Consider the following 25,331-nt stretch of genomic DNA (forward strand, 5'->3'; position numbering starts at 1 on the left):
CCACTTGTACAACATTCTGATGGAAGATCAGCAAAAGTAGGACCCATTTATGACGTTATTTCCTATTTCTGTCGAAAATGTGTCGTTGTGTTTCCGCTTTGATTTTGGGCGCTCTCTCGCAATAACGTAAGCTGGATGTCGTACTGAAGTTATTTTTAGAATTTTAACACGGCGATTGCATTAAGAACTAAGCTATCTTTAATTTGCTGTCCAACATGTATTTTTTAGTAAAGTTTATGAATAGTTATTTGATTAGATTAGGTGCCTCTCCAAGATTTCTCCGGACATTGTTATTGCATTTTGCCTACGTATTCACATTGTATAACCACAATTTGTGCCGCTAAATGTGCACATTTTTGAACAAACAATATATGTATTGTGTAATAGGATGTTATAGGACTGTCATCTGATGAATTTTGAGAAGGTTAGTGAAAAACGTAATATCTTTTGCTGGTTTATTCGTTATCGCTACTGTTGGCTTGAATCAATGCTGTTGTGTTTTTGGCTATTGTGGTAAGCTAATATAATGCTATATTGTGTTTTCGCTGTAAAACACTTAAACTGATATAATTCGGTTTAAAATAACAACATTATGATGTCTTTAACACCTATATTGAATAAAAACACAGCCGGATATTTCTAAGAGTTATAACCGAAGGTTCTGGTACGATATGCCAAGCTCCTTTCTGCGTCAGAGCGAAGAGGGAAAAGAACGCACACCTCCTTGCCAAGCCATTTATAACCTTTCAGATCTGCCTAGAGACTCCATTTCAAGACTCACTATTCGCTAACAACCAGGGGAAGGCGTATGCAGTGCATCTCAACCAATAGAAGACAGGCGGATTTATAAACAGATCTGAGAACAGCTTGCAAAATGTTGCATTCTCACATCCACATAGGAAAATTGCTCTAAGTCCAGTTCTGTTTCACTCAGAGATATAATTCAAACGGTTTTAGAAACTAGAGAGTGTTTTCTATCCAATAGTAATAATAATATGCATATTGTACGAGCAAGAATTGAGTACGAGGCAGTTTAATTTGGGAACGTAATTATTACAAAGTGCTAACAGCACCCCCTAATGACAAGAAGTTAATGTGTGAAAGTTAAATATTTCAAAAAAATATATTTTGAATTTCGCGCCCTGCACTTGAAGTGGCTGTTGTCATATTGATCCCGACTTAGGGCTTGCAGCCATAAGAAGTTAAAATGTTGGTGAGTAGGTGTGAGGTATGTCACGCTTACCTCCCAGAGCAAAAGCCGTGCTGACAAGCAGAATGATGGTGAATATCGCCATGGTGATCGTCTCCTAAGAGAGAGAAAGAGTAAGATTAGTTGAGCATTTTAAATCTGGAATGGCTGTGGAAACTAGGAGAGGTTAAGGAAACCCACTGTAAGGTACAAAACTTAACCAACTGCCAAAGCAGCATTTTCTAAATCCAGTACTGAGGACCCCAAGAAGCGAGTATGGGCAACACGATGCTACTAGTCTTCTGCCAAAACTCAGGTATCATTTCTTCAACCACACAATAGATTAGCCTGGCACACAGGAATATGTATCCTTCCCAAATGGCTCCTCATGTAATGAACTACCTTTAACGAGGGCCTATAATGCACTACATAGGGAATATGAAGCATATAGATATTGTCAGAGACTACCCATTTACTGAAAAGGTACAGATTAGTCTAAAATCTTTTATTCAGGGAACCACTCCACAAAATGGCACAACTATATAGTGCACTAAGTTTGACAAGAGCCACATAACATGTAGGTACCATTTGAGATGCAGATAGTCTATTAACTTCTTGCCACTAGGGGGGTGCCATTTCGACATAGTACAAATTCGTTTCCAAATTAAACTGCCTCGTACTAAATTCTTACTCGTACAATATGCATATGATTATTACTATTGGATAGAAAACACTCTCTAGTTTCTAAAACCGTTTGAATTATATCTGTGAGTGAAACAGAACTGGACTTAGAGCAATTTCCCTATGTGGATGTGAGAATGCCAAATTTTCCAACCTGCTCTCAGACCTGTGTATAACTCTGCCTGTCTTCTATTTGTTGAGATGCACTGCATACGCCTTCCTCTGGGTGTCAGCGAATAGAGGGCCTTGAAATGGAGTCTCTAGGCAGAGCTGAAAGTCTATAAATTGATTGGAAATGAGGTGTATCGTTCTTTTCCCCTTCGCTCTGACGCACTGAGGACCTTGGAACGTTCTTTTGGAAACATCGGTTATAGATCTTACACATTTCCGGCTGTGTTTTTATTCGATATAGGCTTTAAAGACATCATAATCTTGTTATTTTGAACCGAATTATATCAGTTTATGTCAGTATATTGCGATTTTCGGGTATTTATTTTCTTGGCGCTGTAGGAAGTTGGGTATCTCTCTCTCAAGCTAATGTTTACTGCTAATTGCAACGTGGAAGACGACGTTCTCCAACCTAGCAACGATTCTTTTGGACAAAGGACACCTATCCCAAGATTCTGATGAGAGTTCATCGAAAAGTAAGAACTATTTATGCTGATAATTCATTGTTCTGTTGAAAAATGTCAAATGCATAAGACGCCATTTCTTGCAGTGTAGCCTTGCGTTATCGCACCCTGTATTGCGCAGTAACGTTATTTTTAAAAATGTAATTCAGAGATTGCATTAAGAACTAATTTGTCTTTCAATTGCTGTCCAACTTGTAGTTTTTTAGTCAAGTTTATGAATAGTTTTCGATAAGAATAGAGAGCAAAAGCCGAATTTCCAAGATGGCGCCGGACAGATTGCTTGACGTTATGGACACTATTCTCATTGTATAAGCACGATTTGTGCCGCTAAATATGCACATTTTCGAACAAACTCTATATGCATTGTGTAATATGATGTTATAGGACTGTCATCTGAAGAATTCTGAGAAGGTTAGTGAAAAAATTTATATATTTTGGTGGTTTATACGTTATCGCTATTTTTGGCTTGAATCAATGCTGTTGTGATGTTTGCTATTGTGGTAAGCTAATATAACGCTATATTGTGTTTTTGCTGTAAAACACTTAGAAAATCTGAAATATTGGCTGGATTCACAAGATCTGTGTCTTTCATTTGCTGTATTGGACTTGTTAATGTCTGAAAGTTAAATATTTCTAAAAAATATATTTTGAATTCCGCGCCCTGCACTTGGCCTGGCTGTTGTCATTTTGTGCCCGACATCGGGCTTGCAGCCCAAAGAAGTTAAGAAATGGGTTTGCATGGCCGAGCAGCCGCACACAACCCTAAGATCACCATGCTCAATGGCAGGAGTCGACTGGAGCGGTGTGAAACTCACCGCAATTGGAGCAGTGGAAATGCGATCTCAGGAGTGATTTGTCACCATCTGGCAGTCCGACTGACGTATCTGGATATGGCAGATGCCAGGATAATGCGACCTGCCCGAATGCATAGTGCCAACTGTAAAGTTTGGTGGAGAAGGAATAATGGTCTGGTGCTGTTGTTCTTGGTTTGGGCACCTTAGTTCCAGTGAAGGCAAATCCTATTGCTACAATGACATTGTAGACGATTCTGTGCTTCCAATTTGTTCCATCAGTTTGGGGAAGGCCCTTTCCTGTTTCAGAATGACAATCCCCCCCGTGCAGGTTTATACAGAAATGGTTTGATGAGATTGGTGTGGAAGAACTTGACTGTCCTGCACAGAGCCCTGACCTCAACCCCATCGAATACTTTTGGGATGAATTGGAACGCCAACTGTGAGCCAGGCCTAATCGCCTAAAATCAGTGCCCGACCTCACTAAAGCTGTTGTAGCTGAATGGAAGCACATCCCCCACAGCAATGTTCTGACATCTAGTGCAAGGCCTTCCCGGAAGACTTGAGGCAGTTTTAAGGGGGGGGAACCAACTCCATGATTTTTGAATATGTTTGATGAGCAGGTGACCACATTCTTTGTCATGTGGTGTGCGTTCTAGTTATAAATTAACTATTTAGCAAATTATAGGCTGAACATTTACTTACCCCACTAAAGTTATTCATTTCACTTCTTGGATGTCCTGTTCACAGAGGGCAATCATGTGAATCACCAATACATTCTAGCTAGCTAATACTGTACTGACCATGTTCAGGCAAGTTTCCTCCCTGCCTCCAAATATGGGCATGAACATGAAGTACCCTGAACATGAATAGATCAGTCTGGCCCTAAAAGATCAGATGGCATCTACATGTAACGAAACCAGGAGATATGAATCATCTTTCATCAAGTCATCCTACAAGTTCTAATACAACATTTACTCATGTAAAGATGAAGAGCATGTACTTTATTTTACAGGATGATATAATGCAAGAAGCAAACAATGGAATGATTTAGTGAAATGTGATGATGTAGACTCAGTAAAGGGGTCTTTCATCCCTCTGTGGCCTGGGACAATTCTACAGCCTCAGAGTAGCATGGTTCTGATTGTGGACTCTGCTGAATTGAAATACTGACAGATTTGATTCCACAGTCCAAGTCCTGCAGTCAGAGTTAGGATGCTAATATTTCTAAACTTTTTCAGTTGCGTTCTGTGGGTGTCACCGAGTAGGCTGATGCCCCATTTCATGGACCCAAGAGCCATAGGCATAAAACGGCCTTGCCTGTGCACGTGACTAAACCCCGCAACCCCTTCTCGGATGTCAATCTTTCTGACTTCCACCAATCAGAGTTGATGTCAGAGTGATTAGAGGGACAATAGAGTGCTGCGTACCAGGCAGTTAGCAAGTGTGGTAGACTAATGACCATCAGCAGCATCAGAGCTTGGAGAAGCCTAATTACTACATGGTCACGTGGAATTTAACTGCCTTCATGTCCTGTAACTGCCGGTGTGGTGGTATTACAGTCACCATAACAGTCCTACTCCATCCTCCATTTCCCAGAAATGAACTGGTTCAGATAAATTGTTCAGCATATCACACCAACAAGAAAGTAAGTAAATCAACAGTTCACTCTGGATTCCTTCATGGATTTATTTGAATGGAATGTGAGTCAGTTCCTGTAGTACAGTAAAGACAACTGTCAGTCTTCTACATCTTACTTCCAACACCTTTCATCTACAATTAGAAAACAAAAAAAATACACATCAATAACCAGCTGCAAAGAAGTAACATTTAGTGAAAGAGTATGTATATACACACACACACCTTGGTGGAACAGTTGATAGCAGTGCCTGGTGGAGTCTCAGTACCCGGGATCTTCTGTCCGGTACTGGTCACACACCAACAGTAACCTACCAGAAAGACATGTTGCATATACAATATAAACACATTGAATTGTCACATTCAACTGAATTGATTATTTTGTGCGTGTGCGCCAGTGTTAACCTGTAGAGCCCCAACATTGCTCGGGGGTGTATTGTCCATTGTAATCACACGTGGGGACGTAGGCTCCAATTGAGCCATTTAAAGCGGCATGTCTAGCATCCTCACATGGGGTCTTGGGTCGCATCATAGCATCTGGACACAGGTAAAATACATTGTAATGTGACCATAACATTGCAGGACAATATACATTTCTGGACATACATTCTGGAATCTTGGGGTGTGTCCCATATGGGCCTTATTCAGAACTATTTTCCTGGCTAAATATTGAAGTTCTGCTACTTGTTTAAAAGGCCTGTGGAGTCAAATTCCAGTTTCTGTGTTTTGTAGAAGAGCTGATGAAACTAAGACTGGAAATTGTATCAGTGTTATTTCCTGATAGTTGCTAGACAATCCAATCATACATCCAGTTGAATGATCAAACCGTTCATATCAGAATACCTCAGTCCAGCATCTAGACACCAATATACATCTCTGGAACTAGTGGCAGGTAGCCTGCTGTTTGAGAGTTGGGCCAGCAGTTCAAATCAGTGAGCTGACAAGTTCATATATCTATCTATGTGCCCTTCTGCAAGGCACAACCTTCATTTCTCCAGTGTCAAGGTTGATAATGTCTGACCTCTCAGAGGGTGTCCCATGGAGAACTGGTTATAAATAGAAACGCATTTCCATTTCACACCTGCGTATTAATACCTACATGTGTGTGAAGTAGGACAGAGCAACACCAACAAATGTTTTTATTAAAATGTTGCTGAGTATGTGTCAGGTATGTCACGCTTACCTCCCAGAGCAAAAGCCGTGCTGACAAGCAGAAGGATGGTCAATATCGCCATGGTGATCGTCTCCTGAGAGAGAAAGAGTGTAAGATTAGTTGAGCATTTTAAATCTGGAATGGCTGTGGGTACTAGAGGAGAGGTTAAGGAAACACACTGTTAGGTATAAAACTTAAGCAACTGCCAAAGCAGCATTTCCTACACCCAGTCCAGAGGACCCCAAGAACCGAGTATGGGCAACATGGCACTACTAAGCTATTGCCAAAACTCAGGTATCATCTCTTCAACCACATACAATAGATTAGCCTGCAACACAGGAATATGGATCCTTTCCAAATGGCTCCTCATTCCGTTTGTAGTGAACCACCTTTGACGAGGGCCTACAATGCACTACATAGGGAATGGGAAGCATTATAGATATTGTCAGACACTACCCATTTACTGCAAAGATAAGGATTAGTCAACTCTCTTAAATTCAGGGGGCCGCTCCACAAAAATGCACGACAATATAGTGCAGTACATTTGACAAGGGCCACATAACATCAAGGTACCATTTGAGATGCAGATAGTTGATTAAATAATGATGCACTCTCACCTTCTGCACTCTTCCAAGGGATTCACTGGGTGTCTCTCTGTTGTCTGTGAGTTATGGTCTCCCTCCTCCACCTCCCCTTTTAAAGGACCTGTCACAGGTGTGACTAGTTGCCTCATTAACCCAACGAGAGATCCCGTTGTCGGGCCATTAGTTAGTGGTGTTAATCTATTAACCTGTTTGGGATAGGGGGCAGCATTTTCACTTTGGAAGAATCGCGTGCCCATAGTGAACTGCCTCCTACTCTGTCCCAGATGCTAATACAGTGGGGAGAACAAGTATTTGATACACTGCCGATTATGCAGGTTTTCCTACTTACAAAGCATGTAGAGGTTTGTAATTTTTATCATAGGTACACTTCAACTGTGAGAGACGGAATCTAAAACAAAAATCCAGAAAATCACATTGTATGATTTTTAAGTAATTCATTTGCATTTTATTGCATGACATAAGTATTTGATACATCAGAAAAGCAGAACTTAATATTTGGTACAGAAACCTTTGTTTGCAATTACAGAGATCATACGTTTCCTGTAGTTCTTGACCAGGTTTGCACACACTGCAGCAGGGATTTTGGCCCACTCCTCCATACAGAACTTCTCCAGATCCTTCAGGTTTCGGGGCTGTCGCTGGGCAATACGGACTTTCAGCTCCCTCCAAAGATTTTCTATTGGGTTCAGGTCTGGAGACTGGCTAGGCCACTCCAGGACCTTGAGATGCTTCTTACGGAGCCACTACTTAGTTGCCCTGGCTGTGTGTTTTGGGTCGTTGTCATGCTGGAAGACCCAGCCACGACCCATCTTCAATGCTCTTACTGAGGGAAGGAGGTTGTTGGCCAAGATCTCGCAATACATGGCCCCATCCATCCTCCCCTCAATACGGTGCAGTCGTCCTGTCCCCATTGCAGAAAGGCATCCCCAAAGAATGATGTTTCCACCTCCATGCTTCACGGTTGGGATGGTGTTCTTGGGGTTGTACTCATCCTTCTTCTTCCTCCAAACACGGCGAGTGGAGTTTAGACCAAAAAGCTCTATTTTTGTCTCATCAGACCACATGACCTTCTCCCATTCCTCCTCTGGATCATCCAGATGGTCATTGGCAAACTTCAGACGGGCCTGGACATGCGCTGGCTTGAGCAGGGGGACCTTGCGTGCGCTGCAGGATTTTAATCCATGATGGCGTAGTGTGTTACTAATGGTTTTCTTTGAGACTGTGGTCCCAGCTCTCTTCAGGTCATTGACCAGGTCCTGCCGTGTAGTTCTGGGCTGATCCCTCACATTCCTCATGATCATTGATGCCCCACGAGGTGAGATCTTGCATGGAGCCCCAGACCGAGGGTGATTGACCGTCATCTTGAACTTCTTCCATTTTCTAATAATTGCGCCAACAGTTGTTGCCTTCTTACCAAGCTGCTTGCCTATTGTCCTGTAGCCCATCCCAGCCTTGTGCAGGTCTACAATTTTATCCCTGATGTCCTTACACAGCTCTCTGGTCTTGGCCATGGAGAGGTTGGAGTATGTTTGATTGAGTGTGTGGACAGGTGTCTTTTATACAGGTAACGAGTTCAAACAGGTGCAGTTAATACAGGTAATGAGTGGAGAGCAGGAGGGCTTCTTAAAGAAAAACTAACAGGTCTGTGAGAGCCGGAATTCTTACTGGTTGGTAGGTGATCAAATACTTATGTCATGCAATAAAATGCTAATTAATTACTTAAAAATCATACAATGTGATTTTCTGGATTTTTGTTTTAGATTCCGTCTCTCACAGTTGAAGTGTACCTATGATAAAAATTACAGACCTCTACATGCTTTGTAAGTAGGAAAACCTGCAAAATCGGCAGTGTATCAAATACTTGTTCTCCCCACTGTATATGCATATAATTATTGGATAGAAAAAACTCTAAAGTTTTTAAAACTATTTGAATTATGTCTGTGTATAACAGAACTCATATGGCAGGCAAACTTCCAAACAGGAAGTGAGAATTCTGAGAAGGGTCGATGTGAAAGTCATCGCCTATTCAATTCCCTGTAATATATGGATCTGTTTGCACTTCCTATGCCTTCCACTAGATGTCAACAGTCTGTAGAACGTGGAATGAAGCCTCTAGTGTGATGTGGGGCCGGATGGGAGCTATTTGAGTCAGTGGTCTGGCAGAATGCTAGTTCCTGGTCACCTGCGCTAGTCATGAAACGGCAATGTGTGCCATTACTTATACAGACATGAAGAAATGCTCCGTTTGGAGCGTTATTGGATATATATGATAACAACATCCTGAAGATTGATTCTCTACGAAGTTTGACCAGTTTTTTCGACTTGTAATATAACATTTTGAAGTTTTCGTCCGACATTTGCCTGCATCTGCGCCAGCGTTTGGACACGTGTACTACACATGCAAGCTAAAGTTGCTCATCTTGCAGGTGCCTTGGTGGAAGAGTGGGGTAACATCTCACAGCAAGAACGGGCAAATCTGGTGCAGTCCATGAGGAGGAGATGCACTGCAGTTCTTAATGCAGCTGATGGCCACAGCAGATACTGACTGTTACTTTTGTTTTGACCCCCCCCCCCCCCCCTTTGTTCAGGGACACATTTTTCCATTTCTGTTAGTCACTTGTCTGTGGAACTTGTTCAGTTTATGTCTCAGTTGTTGAATCTTGTAATGTTCATACAAGTATTTACACATGTTGAGTTTGCTGAAAATAAACGCATTTGACAGTGAGAGGACATTTCTTTTTTTGCTGAGTTTATATGTAACATGTTTTTAACTTGTCCATTTCTGGTAGGTTACTGTTGGTGTGTGAACAGTACTGGACAGAAGATCCGGGGTACTAATATGCAACCAAGATCAACTGTTTCACCAAGGTACACACTCACTCATTCACTAAATGTTAATCCTTTGCAGCAGATTCTGAATGTTGTTTTTGTCTGTAATTGTAGATGTGAACGTAGATGAAAGCCATTGGAACGAAGATGTTGAAAAGACGGACAGTTGTCTTTACTGTACTACAGGAACTGATTCACGTTCCATTAAAATAAATGAAGAAATCCAGAGATTAAACTGTCAATTTTACTTTCTTTATTGTCGTTTTGATATGCTGAACAATTCATCTGAACCTGTCCATTTCTGGGAAATGGAGGAAGGAGTTGGATTCTTTTAAATGAACTTTTTAAGACAACATATTTTGCTACAGGGGTACAATAATAACCATCTTACACAATAAACCTATTGCAAGACATTCCCTACATAGTACACTGCTTTTGACCAGGGCCTATAGGGTCACAACTAGTCCACTATGTAGGGAACAGGGTTCTATTTGGGACATACATCATCCATCTATTCCATTGTCCTGTTCTTCCAGAAATACAGAAAGTCACGTTGATGACAAGGTTTGGTGAAAGAGAGGCTTGATCCTCACAAAGAAAAGGCACGCTAGCTATTCACCCTCTCCCACCTCTCCTCCTCACAAAGGAATGCTGCTGGTCCTAGGGCATATCTCTCTTCCAATACTTTAGCCTTAAGACATTAATCTATTACCTCTTATCTTGCAGACTGTTTTAAATTAAATCACACAGATATTATGTGGTTTATGGTATTTTTTGCACAATACTTTTGCACTGCGATTATGTAAAAACCCACAAACTTCTGCTAAAAATAGCCACCGCTAGCTGAGAATCATTGGGAGTGGTGGGGCAGGCTGTGCCCGGGAGGACTCCTCTCTTTTTGTTGCATTTTCAACGGTCTGAAAGATGCTGGAAATGAATATCTTGTTAATGCAAAGACCAGGAAACTCTGGAAATAAATACAAGTCGATTATTTCAATTAATGGCTCTGAATGCGCTGTCAGCATGCAGCCAAAAGTTACCAACCACTTTTGGAGCTAACTAGCTAGTTCTCAAATGGAATTCTTATGTTGACAGCCGATGAGAGTTGTGTTCATAACATGGCTAACTTACCTAGCTAACATTACCTAGCTAACAAAACAAGTTATATTAACAGGATAGATAGCTGGCCATTAGCAACATTGGGTTGTCAATGAGACAGAGCTCGCTAACCAGCTGAGCCAGAAAACAATATAACAAAATAATAATTTTGTATTTGAAAGAACTCCAACAGACTCTGCATTTCAGGAATCACAGTAGCAAGTATCTCTGGTGCACTGTTAAAAATATGTAGCCATTTAAACTATTCGTTTTTCAATAAACTCTACCTTTTTTGTAATCCTCTCAATGGATTTCATGTGTTGTAAACATGAGCTCTTCCAAGTTGTTGGACTTGACGACGGTTGCTATTCATTGGAGCTCTACGATCAGTTGCCCAACGTTCTGGGGCAAAAGGTCAGTTAGACAGACGGCAGAGAATTCAAATGAATTCAACATTCCAGAGTTTATAGTTAAAATGATGCTGCAACTAAAGTCTATCTGGTGACATCACAATGATGACAAGAGGTTTTCCTGCTCATTATTTATCTCCTTCTGAAATGTCATTGTGTTTCCAAGACATTGTAATGCACTTCAGACTACATCTTCATCAGCTTCAATTAGGTAGAATTAAGTATCTTCATAACCATATTGTGACCCAATATGCAGCACGTGATTGTGTTACAAAAGTTGAATACCTTCACTTTGAATTGACTCCAACCCTGTCAAACAAATAGATATCTGACAGGTCCAGCAGGTTTTGGGCTGGACAGAAAGTATGTGGAGGGTTGAAGGATGAGAGAGAGAGAAAAATAGAGGGAGGGGTCTGACTGGACGGGTCCTTAAATAGGAGTTGAGGGAGAGGTAGAACTCAACACATGCAGGACAGAGAGAGACCCAGTGAAGACCTTTGAAGATCTCTGAAGAAGTGAAGCTACAACTGAAGACTTCAGAAGGTGAGATTTCAACATCTGTTCATCTAATACTTTACCTGTCTATGTCCCAACTGACCTCCTATTCCCTTAGTAGTGAGCTACTTTAGACAAGGGTCCATATTACCTTTGTGGCCCTGAGCTATTCTCTATTTAGTTCACTGTGGGCCCTGGTCCAAAGTAGTGCACTACATAGGGGATAAGAAGCCATTTAGGAAGCATCCATGTTCCTGTGTGCAAGGAGAATCTATTGTAAGTGGTTGAAGAGATGATACCTGGGATCACCAGGACCGAGTTGGGAAAATGCTGCCTTAGCAGTTGCATAAGTTTTGTAGCTTACACAGGGTTTCCTTAACCTCTCTGTCACGGATCCCTCCGGTACTGTTGCTCTTTCCGTGCACCGGTTTCGGAGGCCAACGTCACCGGCCTCTAGGAACTGAACTGTGTCATTACCCACACCTGGTCCACATATTCTCCCCTGAATAGTAATTGTATGTTTGTGCCCTTTGTTCTCATTCGATTTATTGTTCCAATGTCCGTTGGTCGTGTGAGTACCTGTGCCTTGTTTTGGCTTTCGTGCCGTTTGTATTGTGCATAGATGATTACGAGTCATAATTTTTGTTCCATTCTTGGACTTCACTGTTCTCCACTCATCTTTCTCGCTAACTGTACTCAACCTGCTTTCAACTTCAAATGACACTTTGCTACCGCCATCTCCACCAACCTCCTCACAAAAATCAAGAGGGAGGGGTCTGACTGGATGGGTCCTTAAAAAGGAGAGGAGGGAGACGTAGGACTCCATCTCAGCCAAAGGGAGCGTTAGAACTCAACTCACAGGCAGGATTTCAGAAAGGGAGATTTCAACATCTGTTCATCTAATACTGTATGTGATTGTATCCCAAATAGCCCTCTATTCCCTATGAAGTGCACTACTTTTGACCAGAGCCCATAGTGAATATGTTGCGCTGGACAAATGTAGTGCACTTGTTTTGAAGGATAATGCTAATTTCACAAACGCCCAATTACCCTCTGGACACGCCCCTCTCCTGCTAACTCACCACACCTGAACTCACTCTGCTAATCACCAATTCCGCTTCCATTCTTATGGTATATAAGCAGCATGTTTAACCTGGGTTTGTTCAGTGTTTGTGGTGTCCCAGTTTCTTTATTGTTCCTGTTGTTGGTTGGCTAAAGTAAGTTCCTGCTATTGTAACTTTTCTAGGGTTTAAAATTCCTGCGTTGTGACATAATATCCTGTTCATCCTAGCTTGTGTATTGTTATGGTGTCTAATACTGGACTAGCTACCTTTTAATATAACTGTAAGAAGTGTTACAGCTTGTGAGATGAGACATGGTCCAAAATGTCCCTGCTAGCAGAATGTGACTTACATCTATAATCCTGTACACTGTTCTGCTCGGTTGCCTTTTGCACTGCGTCTCAGTGAATAAAACAATATGAAATGCTGTTTTTAGTTTCACCCCCCCCCCCCCCCCCCCTCAAAATCAAACAGATAAATTCCACGTTGTGCTCAGCTGTCTTGTTAATCCCCCTCACAACATGGGCATCATGATGGGCCAGACAGGATGTAGAGGAAACATGGATGTGCAAAGCCAGAACAAAACATTGTCAGATGTATTGTAAACTAGATTTATTTGTTGCTCAGTGCTGTAAATGTTGTTTTATCAGAACCATCTAGTGTATTATGGATTGATCTTCAGAGGTGGGACCCATGCTGCTAGCAGGTACCACATTGAACAACGTCTAGCAAGCTGTTGCTATGGAATGACCTTAGACCTTGCTTCATTTATTAATAGGTCTAATATTGGGCTGTGGTGTAGCTTACTGGTCAGTCGTATGTTAATGTGGTGTATTCCCTCCAGCACCACATCATCTTATCACAGCCTTTCCTGATGGCCATTTCACCTTACCTACTGGTGTTACAAGCCACTAAGCCTTACCTGCCAGCCTTTTGTACTGTGCTTTTAATATTTGTTCAATAATAAAAGAACCAGAATATAACTTTGTTCAACCATAATGCCTGTATTCTGACAGATTTGGCAATAGCCAAAGCTGCTGGACATTTCTACATTTGGGAACTAGAACTCTATTACTCCTGTCTGAGTGAAGAAATGCCTGCCCAGAAATTCTCCTCAGTCCTGCTTAGGGAATAGGTTGGCATTTAAGAAAACAGACATATTCCTGTTCTAATCTGCTATATGTGGAGGAAGATGCCTTGTCCTTCATTAGTTCAATCTGTGATTAGTACTGGGATACATCTGACAAGTGTAATTCTGGGGTATGTGGAGAGGTCAGGGGAACACATGCTGAAGTTCTCATTGAATTGATTTTGATGGCTGCATTCTCTGTTTCTCTCAGGTGACTCCATGACCATGTTGACCAGTCTTCTGCTTCTCAGTGCTGTCTTTGCTCTGGGAGATGCACGTAAGAATCTACTTTTCTTGACTCGTTCTGTATGTTTCTTGTAGTAGAGGTGACTGACTGATCTACAAATAAAATTGTAGCTGTGATTTGTATATCATTTCCCACTAGCCTTTAAAGCCACATGTAACTCCTCCTTACAGAATCACTTCTAGAAGAAGACTTGTGTCCTTCCGGTTGGACCAAATATGGATCAAGCTGCTTAATGTTTGTCAAGACTACAAGGAGCTGGCCTGAAGCAGAGGTATCACCCTTACATCTGCTGTGAATTTGAAGGGGAAGTGTAGTTGAAATGAGCGCTGACTCTAAAAGGTGATACTTTCTTAAACAGCGACACATGACTGATGTGAAATACAGAACTTCCCTTTAACCTTTCTAGGACACGTTCTGCTATCGTACAAACTTCAAAGTTTTTTCACAGGTCGCATAAACTGGTCAAACTTAGTAGAGAATCAATCTTCAGGATGTTATCATATATCCAATAACATTCCAACCGGAGCATTCCTTCGTGTCTCTAGAAGTGTGGAAAGCAAGGCGACATCACGTGGAATGCGCGTGACCAGGAACTGGCAATCTGCCAGACCACCGACTCATTCCCCTCAACACAGTATAAACTTAATCCACGTTCTGCTGACTGTTGACATCTAGTGGAAGGCGTAGGAAGTGCAAACAAATCCATATCTTCCTGGGATTTGCATTGGCGATGAGTTGAAAAACAACCAGCCTCAGAATTTCCACTTCCTGTTTTGAAGTTTGCCTGCCATATGAGTTCTGTTACTCAGACATAATTCAAACCGTTTAAGAAACTTCAGAGTTTTCTATCCAATAGTAATAATAATATGCATATATTAGCATCTGGGACAGAGTAGGAGGCAGTTCACTATGGGCACGCGATTCATCCAAAGTGAAAATGCTGCCCCCAATCCCTAAAGTTAAGATGGGAATTTTCTATAAATTGATTATTTAGTGTTGTGCCTCCTGTATACTGGAACCCACAGGACATGGCTATAGACGGAGATAAACTAGTATATTTAAGAGAATGTTTTAAAAGGGAATTAGTTGTGATGGTCAATATTTGGTTGAGAGTCCAGAAGACAGATTCTCAGCTAGGCTGGCCGACTGACTAATACATGAAATGTCTTTGTTCTCATCTACTGCTTGGCTGTTATTGTAGATAATAATTTTCTTAAGTGACTTACCTAGTTAAATAAATACTTTCTTCTCTAGAGGCACTGTGTGTCCCTTGGTGATCAACTGGTGTCTGTACCCAAAGTTGTGAAGTACCTTGGCGCAAACCTGGCATCTGTGCACAGCTCCGAGGAGGATCAGTTTCTACAGGCGTTGGTCTTGGTGATGACTGTTGGTTTCCCTGCTACCTGGATTGGCGGATTTTATTCTGTTAAGGTGGGACCATTAAGCACAGTATTATATAGAGCCATTATTGCAAGTAAATGCCGTTCCATCTCAAATTGCTCAAGTGAACAGCAAACCTGGTTTAAAAATATTAAAACGTTAGGTGTGGCATGTAGGCTACCTGTAATTTGTTTATGTAGTTCTGTCTGAGCTGTGCCTAATGTCATTTTGTGTGGACCCCAGGGAGAGTAGCTGCTGCTTTTAAACAGATACTCTAATGGGTTCCATATAAAGTGTACCCAGGCGACAGGTAGCCTCGCCGTTGAGACCATGGGGCCAATAAAGGCAAGGCTGCTAGTTTGAATCCCAGCACTCACTACATGAAATCTGACGTGCCCTTGAGTAACACCCTGAGCCTAATTGATCCTGTAAGTCATTATAGAAGAATCTGCTATATTACTTCAATGTATTTAACTGTCAACTTCAGTAGGAGGCTTTTATACATTGTAAACGGTTCTAGTTAAGTAATATATTTCAGACAGTCTTCTTGTAAACGTGTGTATTGGTTTCTAGCTTCAACAGTTGTAGACCAGTTATGGTCTTTGAAATGCATTGGGATGATTGCAAATGTGAGGATTAGGCTCCATGTTCTTTACACAAGCAACAGTCCCAGTCGGATGGTTTTAAGTAGTGGTAGCTTCAACTGTTTTGTTGTTTCAGGTGGAATAGAAAGGACTACATTTAGTTTGTATTCTGAAACCCCACTTTCCCCCCTCAGGACAGGCGGTGGTTCTGGAGCGATGGCTCCAACTTTGATCACCAGAACTGGGCTAAAGGAAGGCCCGCTGCTGGTGCCAGAGAGACTTGTATTCATATCAACTTTGGAGGTACAGTAAGCCCAGTATCATTCACTAATCCAGTCATCAAATTAAACTTATTCTTAGTTCATTTAACTATTTATTCTCATGTAGACTTTCCTACTGTTGTCGGTGTACAGCTGAATATTTCGGTTGTGTTTCGTCTTCAGGTGAAAAGCGCTGGAACAATGAAATATGTGGAAGGAGCTTGCCCTCGGTGTGCTCCCTGAGACTCCTGCCTCTTCGCCAGACTATACATTAAAAGCAGCAATGCTATACTGTAGTGTCTGCATCCTTAATACTTCATGGTAACGTCAAATACTTTGTTGCTGTTAAATGAAGTCTCAGTTACTACACAAATGTTGAGGAATTGTTTATAGCCAATAAAATGTGGACACTATTTTGTCTCATGAGTTATTGAACATGAATGATACGTTTTAGTTACTACTTTTTCTTACTGGTCCCCTGTGGGACTCAAACCCACAACCCTGATGTTGGAAGTGCCATGCTCGACTGTGCCACCAGGACATAACTGTCATTGTGCATAATTTTTGTAAATGTTTACCTGTGAAATGACGCAATATGTTTCGGATACGGAAGGTTGATTTGTTAATGAATATTTGTTTCATAAATTGTGTTATAGAACTGAGAAGGTCATTAAGCATTATGTCTGTCAACACTCTAAAATACATGGTTTATATTCACCTAGGCAAATCACCTTTCTAGCTTACAATGACAACCTACTCTGGACGGTGCTGGGCCAATTGTGCGCTGCCTAATGGGACTCGATCACGGCTGAATGTGCTACAGCCTGGATTTGAACCAGGTACTGTGGCAACTCTTGCACCTAGATGAATTGCCTTTAACTGCTGTGCCACTAAGGTGCAGGTTCCTGGAGTATCCTTCAGGGTTTCTTAAAATTGTAGGTAGGCGGAACCCCTTGTAAGTGATCCTTGAAGAAAAAATTAAATCATGAGGTGAAATGCCAGCGTAGCTTGAAGTCCAATGTTTTATATCTGGGGTGTTGATGTTCTCTATCCGTAGCCAGAATGCTCACCATGCACTGCAACATCAAACAGGATTCCAGTTATAATCATCAGTGGTGTAGGGAGGTTGAAATATGTCAACCCTGAACATTTTAATTATACAGATTAACTTCTGGCTGCAAGCCCTAAGTCGGGATCAATATGACAACAGCCACTTCAAGTGCAGGGCGTGAAATTCAAAATATATTTTTTAGAAATGTAACTTTCACACAAGTCCAATACAGCAAATGAAAGATAAACATCTTGTGAATCCAGCCAACATGTCCGATTTTTAAAATGTTTTACAGCAAACACTACGTATATTTGTTAGCTCCCCACCAAATACAAAAAAGGACAGACATTTTTCACAGCACAGGTAGCATGCACAAAGCCAACCTAACTAACCAAGAAACAACTTCATCAGATGACAGTCTTATAACATGTTATTCAATAAATCTGTTTTGTTTGAAAAATTTGCATATTTCAGGTATAAATCATAGTTTACATTCCAGCTACAATCAAATTGCACTGAAAGCAGACAGAATATTTAGACACCAATGCCAAATACCTAAATACTCATCATAAAACATTTCTGAAAAATACATAGTGTACAGCAAATGAAAGACAGGCATCTTGTGATTCCAGCCAATATTTACAATTTAAGTGTTTTACAGCGAAAACACAATATAGCGTTATATTAGCTTACCACAATAGCCAGAAACACAAGCCATTCCCCAGCAGTAAAAGTTAGCGATCGTAACAAACCAGCAAAAGATATATAATTTTTGATTAACCTTGATAAGCTTCATCAGATGACAGTCCTATAACATCAGGTTATACATACACTTATGTTTTGTTCGAAAATGTGCATATTTAGAGCTGAAGTCAGTGGTTATACATTGTGATAACGTAGCATCTTTTTCCCAGAATGTGTGGATATTTTTATGGCACTCAACTATTCTGACCAAATAACTATACATAAACGTTACTAAAAAATACATGTATAGGAAATGATAGATACACTAGTTCTTAATGCAATCGCCGTGTTAGAATTCTAAAAATAACTTAATTACGACATCCAGCTTAGGTATAGCAAGAGAGTACCCAAAATCTGGGCGCAAACGACTATTTCACATGTTCGACAGATATATGAAATAGCATCATAAAATGTTTCCTACTTTTGACGATCTTTCATCAGAATGTTGTACAAGGGGTCCTTTGTCGGGAACAATCGTTGTTTGGATTTAGAATGTCCTCTTCTCCAGTCAATTAGCACGGAAAGCTAGCAAAGTGGCTCGAAGCTCTCCTTCCTGAACAAAGGCACACAACGCAACATGCCTAACGTCCCGAAAAAATTTCAATAATCGAATAAAACTATATTGAAAAAACATTCTTTACGATATTGTCACATGTATCAAATAAAATCAATGCCGGAGATATTAGTCGTCCATAACGACAGCTTTACAGAAGGCAATACCAGGTCCCTTCATGCGCTCTCCAGAAAACAGGAAACTGGTGACACGTCACACAAAGAGCATTTATTCGACTCCAGATCAAGTTATACACTCAATTTCTTCTCTCACTGCCTGTCGACATCTAGTGGAAGACGTATGAGGTGCATGTATTCTAATAAATGTCAAGGACCTTTATAGGCAGGCCCTAGAACAGAGCATCGATTTCAGATTTTCCACTTCCTGTCAGGAAGTTCGCTGCAAAATGAGTTCTGTTTGACTCACAGATATAATTCAAACAGTTTTAGAAATTAGAGAGTGTTTTCTATCCAATAGTAATAATAATATGCATATTGTACAAGCAAGAATCCGGCTACTCAATACTGCCCCTGCAGCCCGAACAGGTTAAGTGTTCCCTTTATTTTTTTGAGCAGTGTATATAACATTCTATTAGTTGCAAGAATCTTGTATAGTAATTTAAATAGAAAAATTTGACGTTTTGAACCTGGTGTCGTTTTGCGTATCAATTCATAAACCATGTGCCATGGAATGGGTACATCGCAAATCTTTTCCCAACTATTTTGCAATTTATATGGCACAGCTGTCAGTTTTTTGGTCCTTAAATTAAATTTGTATGTTTTTATTTATCACACTTCTTGAACCATTTATGTTCTTTAATACAGGGCCGACATACAAGTTCCTTACTTTTTCCCCTTCTACTTGCCTCTTCCATTTTCGTGGTAATGCTGCAATTAATTTTGGGTAGAGCAGACATTTCCATATGTCTGTTAGCTGCATGTGTGACAACTCCACCAGTTCTATTTATGATATCATTCACTAAAATTATAAAAAAAAATTTTTTTACATTTCTTCGAAAAATACATTTTTTTTTCATCAATTAGTATATTTGATTTTTACCACAATATTTGTTCCGTCATTTCAGGTGGATTAAACTGAAATTGCAACCAACTTTCTAAGGCTTGTTTAAAAAATAAAGACATTTTGGAGATTTCCTTTTCAAACAACCGAAAGTGAGCAGGTGTAATCTGAATAAAGGCCCTTCTTGAACACAGGATGAGACATTTGTACCAATTTACTAGAGAACCAGTTTGGATTAAAATAACTTTTGTATGACTGATGCCTTTAGTGAGAGGTCTAATACTTTAATATTTAATCATTTCTGCCCTCCGAATTCATATTCATTATATAATAGGCCCTTATAATTTTATCTGGCTTGCCGTTCCAAATAAAATATAATATTTTTTGTTCATATAATTTAAAAAGCAGGTCCCGTTCTTGGATGAATGGTCAAAAAACTTAAGCATCCACGAGATGTGGATCGTGTTACTAGGGATATGTCAAACATTCTGTGAATTCTCCTTCATCACACCATAACGTGATTACAGAAACTGAGATCCTTTGCGATTGCTTTTCCCTCTTATATTTCTAAAATAGCACAGGAAGTTATTAATATGGCTAACTCTTTGAAAAGTCCTAGCTAATAGTACAGTTGATAGTGTTGAGTGAATAACTGCTGAGATGGTTGCCATTCGGACTGGGGAGATGCAAAATTGTTTGGCCCTTGATTGTCTTCTGTCCGCACAAGGGGGTACTGGTGCTGGGGGGTACATGTGCTGTACTTATATTCCTGATAATTCTGAGGAAATGCAGATCAGGACTGAGGGTGGTAAATATCATGATTACAATCCATATGATTTAGGCTTAGTCGGTAAGTTTTTTGGTGAGCATAACACTTCCAATAGTGGGAGTTGTGGATATTTCTCTCTAACCTCATCCAGGTTATCAAGTGTGCTGTTGCCCGATGTTTGTCTGCTAAAATCTGACTGTTACGTTTTCATGTCTTAGTGTTGCTTCTCTTTGCTTATTTGAGCTGTTCTTGCCATAATATGGACTTGGCTTTTAACAAATAGGGCTATCTTCTGTATACCACCACTACCGTGTCACAACACAACGGATTGGTTCAAACACATGGAGGAAAGAAATTCCATATATTAACAATACACACCTGTTACTTGAAATGCATTCCAGGTGACTAATTCATGAATCTGGTTGAGAGAATGCCAAGAGTGTACAAAGCAGTCAAGTCAAAGGGTGGCAACTTTGAAGAATCTCAATATATTTTGATTTGTTTAATACATGATTTCATAGTTTTGATGTCTTCACTATTCTACAATCGAGAAAATATACTAACTGAAAACACTGGAATGAATAGGTGTGTTCTAACTTTTGACTGGTACTGTAAATATAGTAGATCTAGTCTATAGAAAGCCAATGCGAGCCTCCTCTTTTTTAAAGAAGCCTTCAGGCTGTTCTCAAGCAATTGCGTAGGTTTTAGAAATGTTGTGCAACATGAGCTCATGAAGTGATTTAGATTTGCTTTGATGTCAGAGTGATTAGAGGGACAATAGAGTGCTGAGTACCAGGCAGTTAGCAAGTGTGGTAGAAGACTACTAATGACCATCAGCAGCATCAGAGCTTGGAGAAGCCTAACTACTACATGGTCACGTGGAATTTGACTGCCTTCATGTCCTGTAACTGCCGGTGTGGTGGTAATACAGTCACCATAACAGTCCTACTCCTTCCTCCACTTCCCAGAAATGAACTGGTTCAGATACATTGTTCAACATATCACACCAACAATGAAGTATGGTCCTGGTCAGTCCTGGATGGGAGACCAGATGCTGCTGGAAGTGGTGTTGGAGGGCCAGTAGGAGGCACTCTTTCCTCTGATCTAAAAAATATCCCAATGCCCCAGGGCAGTGATTGGGGACACTGCCCTGTGTAGGGTGCCGTCTTTCGGATGGGACGGGTGTCCTGACTCTCTGAGGTCATTAAAGATCCCATGGCACTTATCGTAAGAGTAGGGGTGTTAACCCCGGTGTCCTGGCTAAATTCCCAATCTGGCCCTCAAACCATCATGGTCACCTAATAATCCCCAGTTTACAATTGGCTCATTCATCCCCCTCCTCTCCCCTGTAACTATTCCCCAGGTCGTTGCTGCAAATGAGAACGTGTTCTCAGTCAACTTACCTGGTAAAATAACAGTAAAATAAAAAAATAAATAAAAAAGTAGGTAAATCAACAGTTTAATCTCTGGATTTCTTCATTTATTTGTATAGAATGTGAATCAGGTCCTGTAGTACAGTAAAGACAACTGTCAAAGTCATTCCAATGTCTTTGCTCCAACTCCTTTCATCTCTGTCCACATCTACAATTACAGACACAACAACATAAACATTAACAACATCCAGAACCAGCTGCAAAGAAATAACATTTAGTGAATGAATAAGAGTGTGTGTTGTTGTAGTGGTATAGATACTACTAGAAGTAGTGGTAGAAGTACTAGTAGTGGTAGTTAGTATTAGTAATTAGTAGTAGTTAGTGTTAGTAGTTAGCACTAGTAGTTTGCAGTATTAGTTAGTAGTAGTAGTAGTTAGTATTAGTAGCTAGTGGTATTAGTTTGTAGTAGCAGTATTAAGTATTAGCAGTTAGCAGAATTAGTTAGTAGTAGTAGTAGTAGTAGTTAGTTTAACAACTTCTCCCTCAACATGATCAAGACAAAGGACATGACGCCCCTATTCTCATCGACAGGGCTGTAGTTGAGCAGGTTGAGAGCTTCCAGTTCCTTGGTGTCCACATCATCAACAAACTATCATGGTCCAAGCACAAGACAGTCTTGAAGAAGGCACGACAAAAACCTATTCCCCCTCAGGAGACTGAAAAGACTTGGCATGGGTCCTCAGATCCTCAAAAAGTTCTACAGCTGCACCATCGAGAGCATCCTGAACGGTTGCATCACCGCCTGGTACTGCAACTGCTCGGCCTCCAAACGCAAGGCACTACAGAGGGTAGTGCTAACGCCCAGTACATCACCTGGGCCAAGCTTCCTGCCATCGAGGACCTCTATACCAGGCGGTGTCAGAGGAAGGCCCAAAAAATTGCCAAAGACTCCAGCCACGCTAGTCACACTGTTCTCTCTGCTACCACACGGCAAGCAGTACCGGAGCGCCAAGTCTAGATCCAAATGGCTTCTTAACAGCTTCTACCCCCAAGCCATTAGAATCCTGAACAGCTAATCAAATGGCTACCCAGACTATTTGCATTGTCCCCCCACCCATTCTATGCTGCTGCTACTCTCTGTTTATTATCTATGTATAGTCACTTTAATAACTCTACCTACATGTTCATATTACCTCAATTACCTGGACTAACTGGTGCCCCCGCACATTGACTCTGTACCGTAACACCCTGTATATAGTCTCCACATTGACTCTTTACCGTAACACCCTGTATATAGCCTCCACATTGACTCTGTACCGTAACACCCTGTATATAGCCTCCACATTGACTCTGTACCGGTACCCACTGTATATAGCCTCCACATTGACTCTGTACCGGTACCCCCTGTATATAGCCTCCACATTGACTCTGTACCGGTACCCCCTGTATATTGCCTCCACATTGACTCTGTACCGTAACACCCTGTATATAGCCTCCACATTGACTCTGTACCGGTACCCCCTGTATATAGCCTCCACATTGACTCTGTACCGGTACCCCCTGTATATAGCCTCCACATTGACTCTGTACCGTAACACCCTGTATATAGCCTCCACATTGACTCTGTACCGTAACACCCTGTATATAGCCTCCACATTGACTCTGTACCGTAACACCCTGTATATAGCCTCCACATTGACTCTTAACCGTAAATCCCTGTATATAGCCTCCACATTGACTCTGTACCGTAACACCCTGTATATAGCCTCCACATTGACTCTTTACCGTAACACCCTGTATATAGCATCGCTACTGATGTTTTATTGTTGCTCCTTTATTATTTGTTATTTTCTACTTTTCTTATTACACTTTTTTTGTATAAAATGTTTAATTCAGTTTATTTGAGTAAATACTTTAACACCTTTTTTCTTAACTGCTTTGTTGGCAAGTATTTCACTGTAAAGTTGAATTCAGCGCTTGTAGTAGTTCATATTAGTATTAGTAGTAGTTCATATTGGTAGTTATTAGTAGTAGTAGTTAGTAGTATTGGTATTAGTAGTTTGTTAAGGTTGTATTCAGCGCTTGTAGTAGTAGTTCATATTAGTAGTTGTAGTAGTAGTTCATATTAGTAGTAGTAGTTCATATTAGTAGTAGTAGTTCATATTGGTAGTAGTAGTTCATATTAGTAGTTATTAGTAGTAGTAGTTAGTAGTATTGGTATTAGTAGTTTGTTAAGGTTGTATTCAGCGCTTGTAGTTGTAGTAGTAGTTCATATTAGTAGCATTAGGATTAGTAGTTTGTTAAGGTTGTATTCAGCGCTTGTAGTTGTAGTAGTAGTTCATATTAGTAGCATTAGGATTAGTAGTTTGTTAAGGTTGTATTCAGCGCTTGTAGTAGTTCATGTTAGTCATTAGTAGCATTAGGATTAGTAGTTGTAGTTAGTCATTAGTAGCATTAGGATTAGTAGTTGTAGTTAGTCATTAGTAGCATTAGGATTAGTAGTTGTAGTTAGTCATTAGTAGCATTAGGATTAGTAGTTGTAGTTAGTCATTAGTAGCATTAGGATTAGTAGTTGTAGTTAGTCATTAGTAGCATTAGGATTAGTAGTTGTAGTTAGTCATTAGTAGCATTAGGATTAGTAGTTGTAGTTAGTCACAGTAGCATTAGGATTAGTAGTTGTAGTTAGTCATTAGTAGCATTAGGATTAGTAGTTGTAGTTAGTCATTAGTAGCATTAGGATTAGTAGTTGTAGTTAGTCATTAGTAGCATTAGGATTAGTAGTTGTAGTTAGTCATTAGTAGCATTAGGATTAGTAGTTGTAGTTAGTCACAGTAGCACCTTTAGAGTTACAGAAAAACATTAACAACATGCAGAACAAGCTGCAAAGACTTTAGTGAATGAGAGTCTGTTCCTGAAAAAGAGAGATCGTGATACAGGAAGAAGAGAGATCGTGATACAGGAAGAAGAGAGATCGTGATACAGGAAGAAGAGAGATCGTGATACAGAAAGAAACAGGAAGAAGAGAGATGATGAAATTGAAATCAGTGGAGCATCTTGTAAACTTACTCTGTGTGGCACAGTTGATTCTAGCAGTGCCTGGTGGAGTCTCAGTACCCTGGATCTTCTGTCCAGTACTGTTCACACACCAACAGTAACCTACCAGAAAGACATGTTAATAACCTGTTACATAGACAATATTTACACAATTATACATTTTACCGTAACACATTGAATTGTCATGTTCAACTGAATTGGAGCCATTATAGTGTGTGTGTGTGAGTGGTAACCTGTAGAGGCCCTGCATTGCTCAGGTTTGTATTGTCCATCGTTGTCACATGTGGGGACGTAGACTCCAAGCCTGACTATTTTCATCGCAGTATCTCTAGCAATCTCACAGGGGGTCTTGGTTCGTATCATACCATCTAAACACACAGATAAGAGTCTTTGTAACAATGACATTACATAGTATAACATACATTGCTGGACAAACATCCTGGAAGCTCTGGCTGCATCTGGAATCTTGGGTTGCGTCCCCTATGGGCCCCTGTTCCCCTTTGTGCCCTGGTCAGGAGACTGCATCCTATATGGGCCCCTGTTCCCCAATGGGCCCTGGTCAGGAGACTGCATCCTATATGGGAC

At 40.6% G+C, this 25,331-nt stretch overlaps 3 protein-coding genes across 7 annotated transcripts in view; 1 reads left to right on the top strand and 2 right to left on the bottom strand.

The window, feature by feature from the left end:
• Nucleotides 1-6,829, bottom strand: part of LOC139561553 (equistatin-like) — a 37,099-nt gene extending 30,270 nt beyond the window's left edge. The window contains exons 1-5 of one of the 4 annotated variants that reach the window (XM_071378780.1): nucleotides 6,702-6,829; nucleotides 6,115-6,178; nucleotides 5,337-5,468; nucleotides 5,157-5,242; nucleotides 4,963-5,066 (exon numbers count right to left, since the gene is read on the bottom strand). In XM_071378780.1, coding sequence (XP_071234881.1) covers nucleotides 5,040-5,066; nucleotides 5,157-5,242; nucleotides 5,337-5,468; nucleotides 6,115-6,166 — 297 coding nt within the window. In that variant the 5' untranslated portion in view covers nucleotides 6,167-6,178; nucleotides 6,702-6,829 and the 3' untranslated portion in view covers nucleotides 4,963-5,039. Of the gene's footprint in view, nucleotides 1-4,962; nucleotides 5,067-5,156; nucleotides 5,243-5,336; nucleotides 5,469-6,114; nucleotides 6,179-6,701 lie in introns of those variants that run through there. The other 3 variants (XM_071378781.1, XM_071378778.1, XM_071378779.1) reach the window with 3 other exon arrangements.
• LOC139561536 (equistatin-like) overlaps nucleotides 1-25,331 on the bottom strand; it is a 143,764-nt gene that overhangs the window by 112,743 nt on the left and 5,690 nt on the right. The window contains exons 5-6 of the mRNA XM_071378733.1: nucleotides 24,980-25,114; nucleotides 24,759-24,848 (exon numbers count right to left, since the gene is read on the bottom strand). Of these exons, the coding sequence (XP_071234834.1) occupies nucleotides 24,759-24,848; nucleotides 24,980-25,114 (225 nt within the window). The remainder of the gene's footprint in view (nucleotides 1-24,758; nucleotides 24,849-24,979; nucleotides 25,115-25,331) is intronic.
• LOC139561546 (ladderlectin-like) overlaps nucleotides 11,463-25,331 on the top strand; it is an 85,009-nt gene continuing 71,140 nt past the window's right edge. Inside the window, exons 1-6 of one of the 2 annotated variants that reach the window (XM_071378754.1) lie at nucleotides 11,463-11,569; nucleotides 13,923-13,988; nucleotides 14,129-14,229; nucleotides 15,213-15,389; nucleotides 16,117-16,225; nucleotides 16,366-16,595. In XM_071378754.1, the coding sequence (XP_071234855.1) occupies nucleotides 13,931-13,988; nucleotides 14,129-14,229; nucleotides 15,213-15,389; nucleotides 16,117-16,225; nucleotides 16,366-16,457 (537 nt within the window). In that variant the 5' untranslated portion in view covers nucleotides 11,463-11,569; nucleotides 13,923-13,930 and the 3' untranslated portion in view covers nucleotides 16,458-16,595. Of the gene's footprint in view, nucleotides 11,570-13,922; nucleotides 13,989-14,128; nucleotides 14,230-15,212; nucleotides 15,390-16,116; nucleotides 16,226-16,365; nucleotides 16,596-25,331 lie in introns of those variants that run through there. The other variant, XM_071378756.1, reaches the window with a different exon arrangement.

This window comes from Salvelinus alpinus, chromosome 31 (genome assembly GCF_045679555.1).
Source record: "Salvelinus alpinus chromosome 31, SLU_Salpinus.1, whole genome shotgun sequence".
Taxonomy (NCBI): domain Eukaryota; kingdom Metazoa; phylum Chordata; class Actinopteri; order Salmoniformes; family Salmonidae; genus Salvelinus; species Salvelinus alpinus.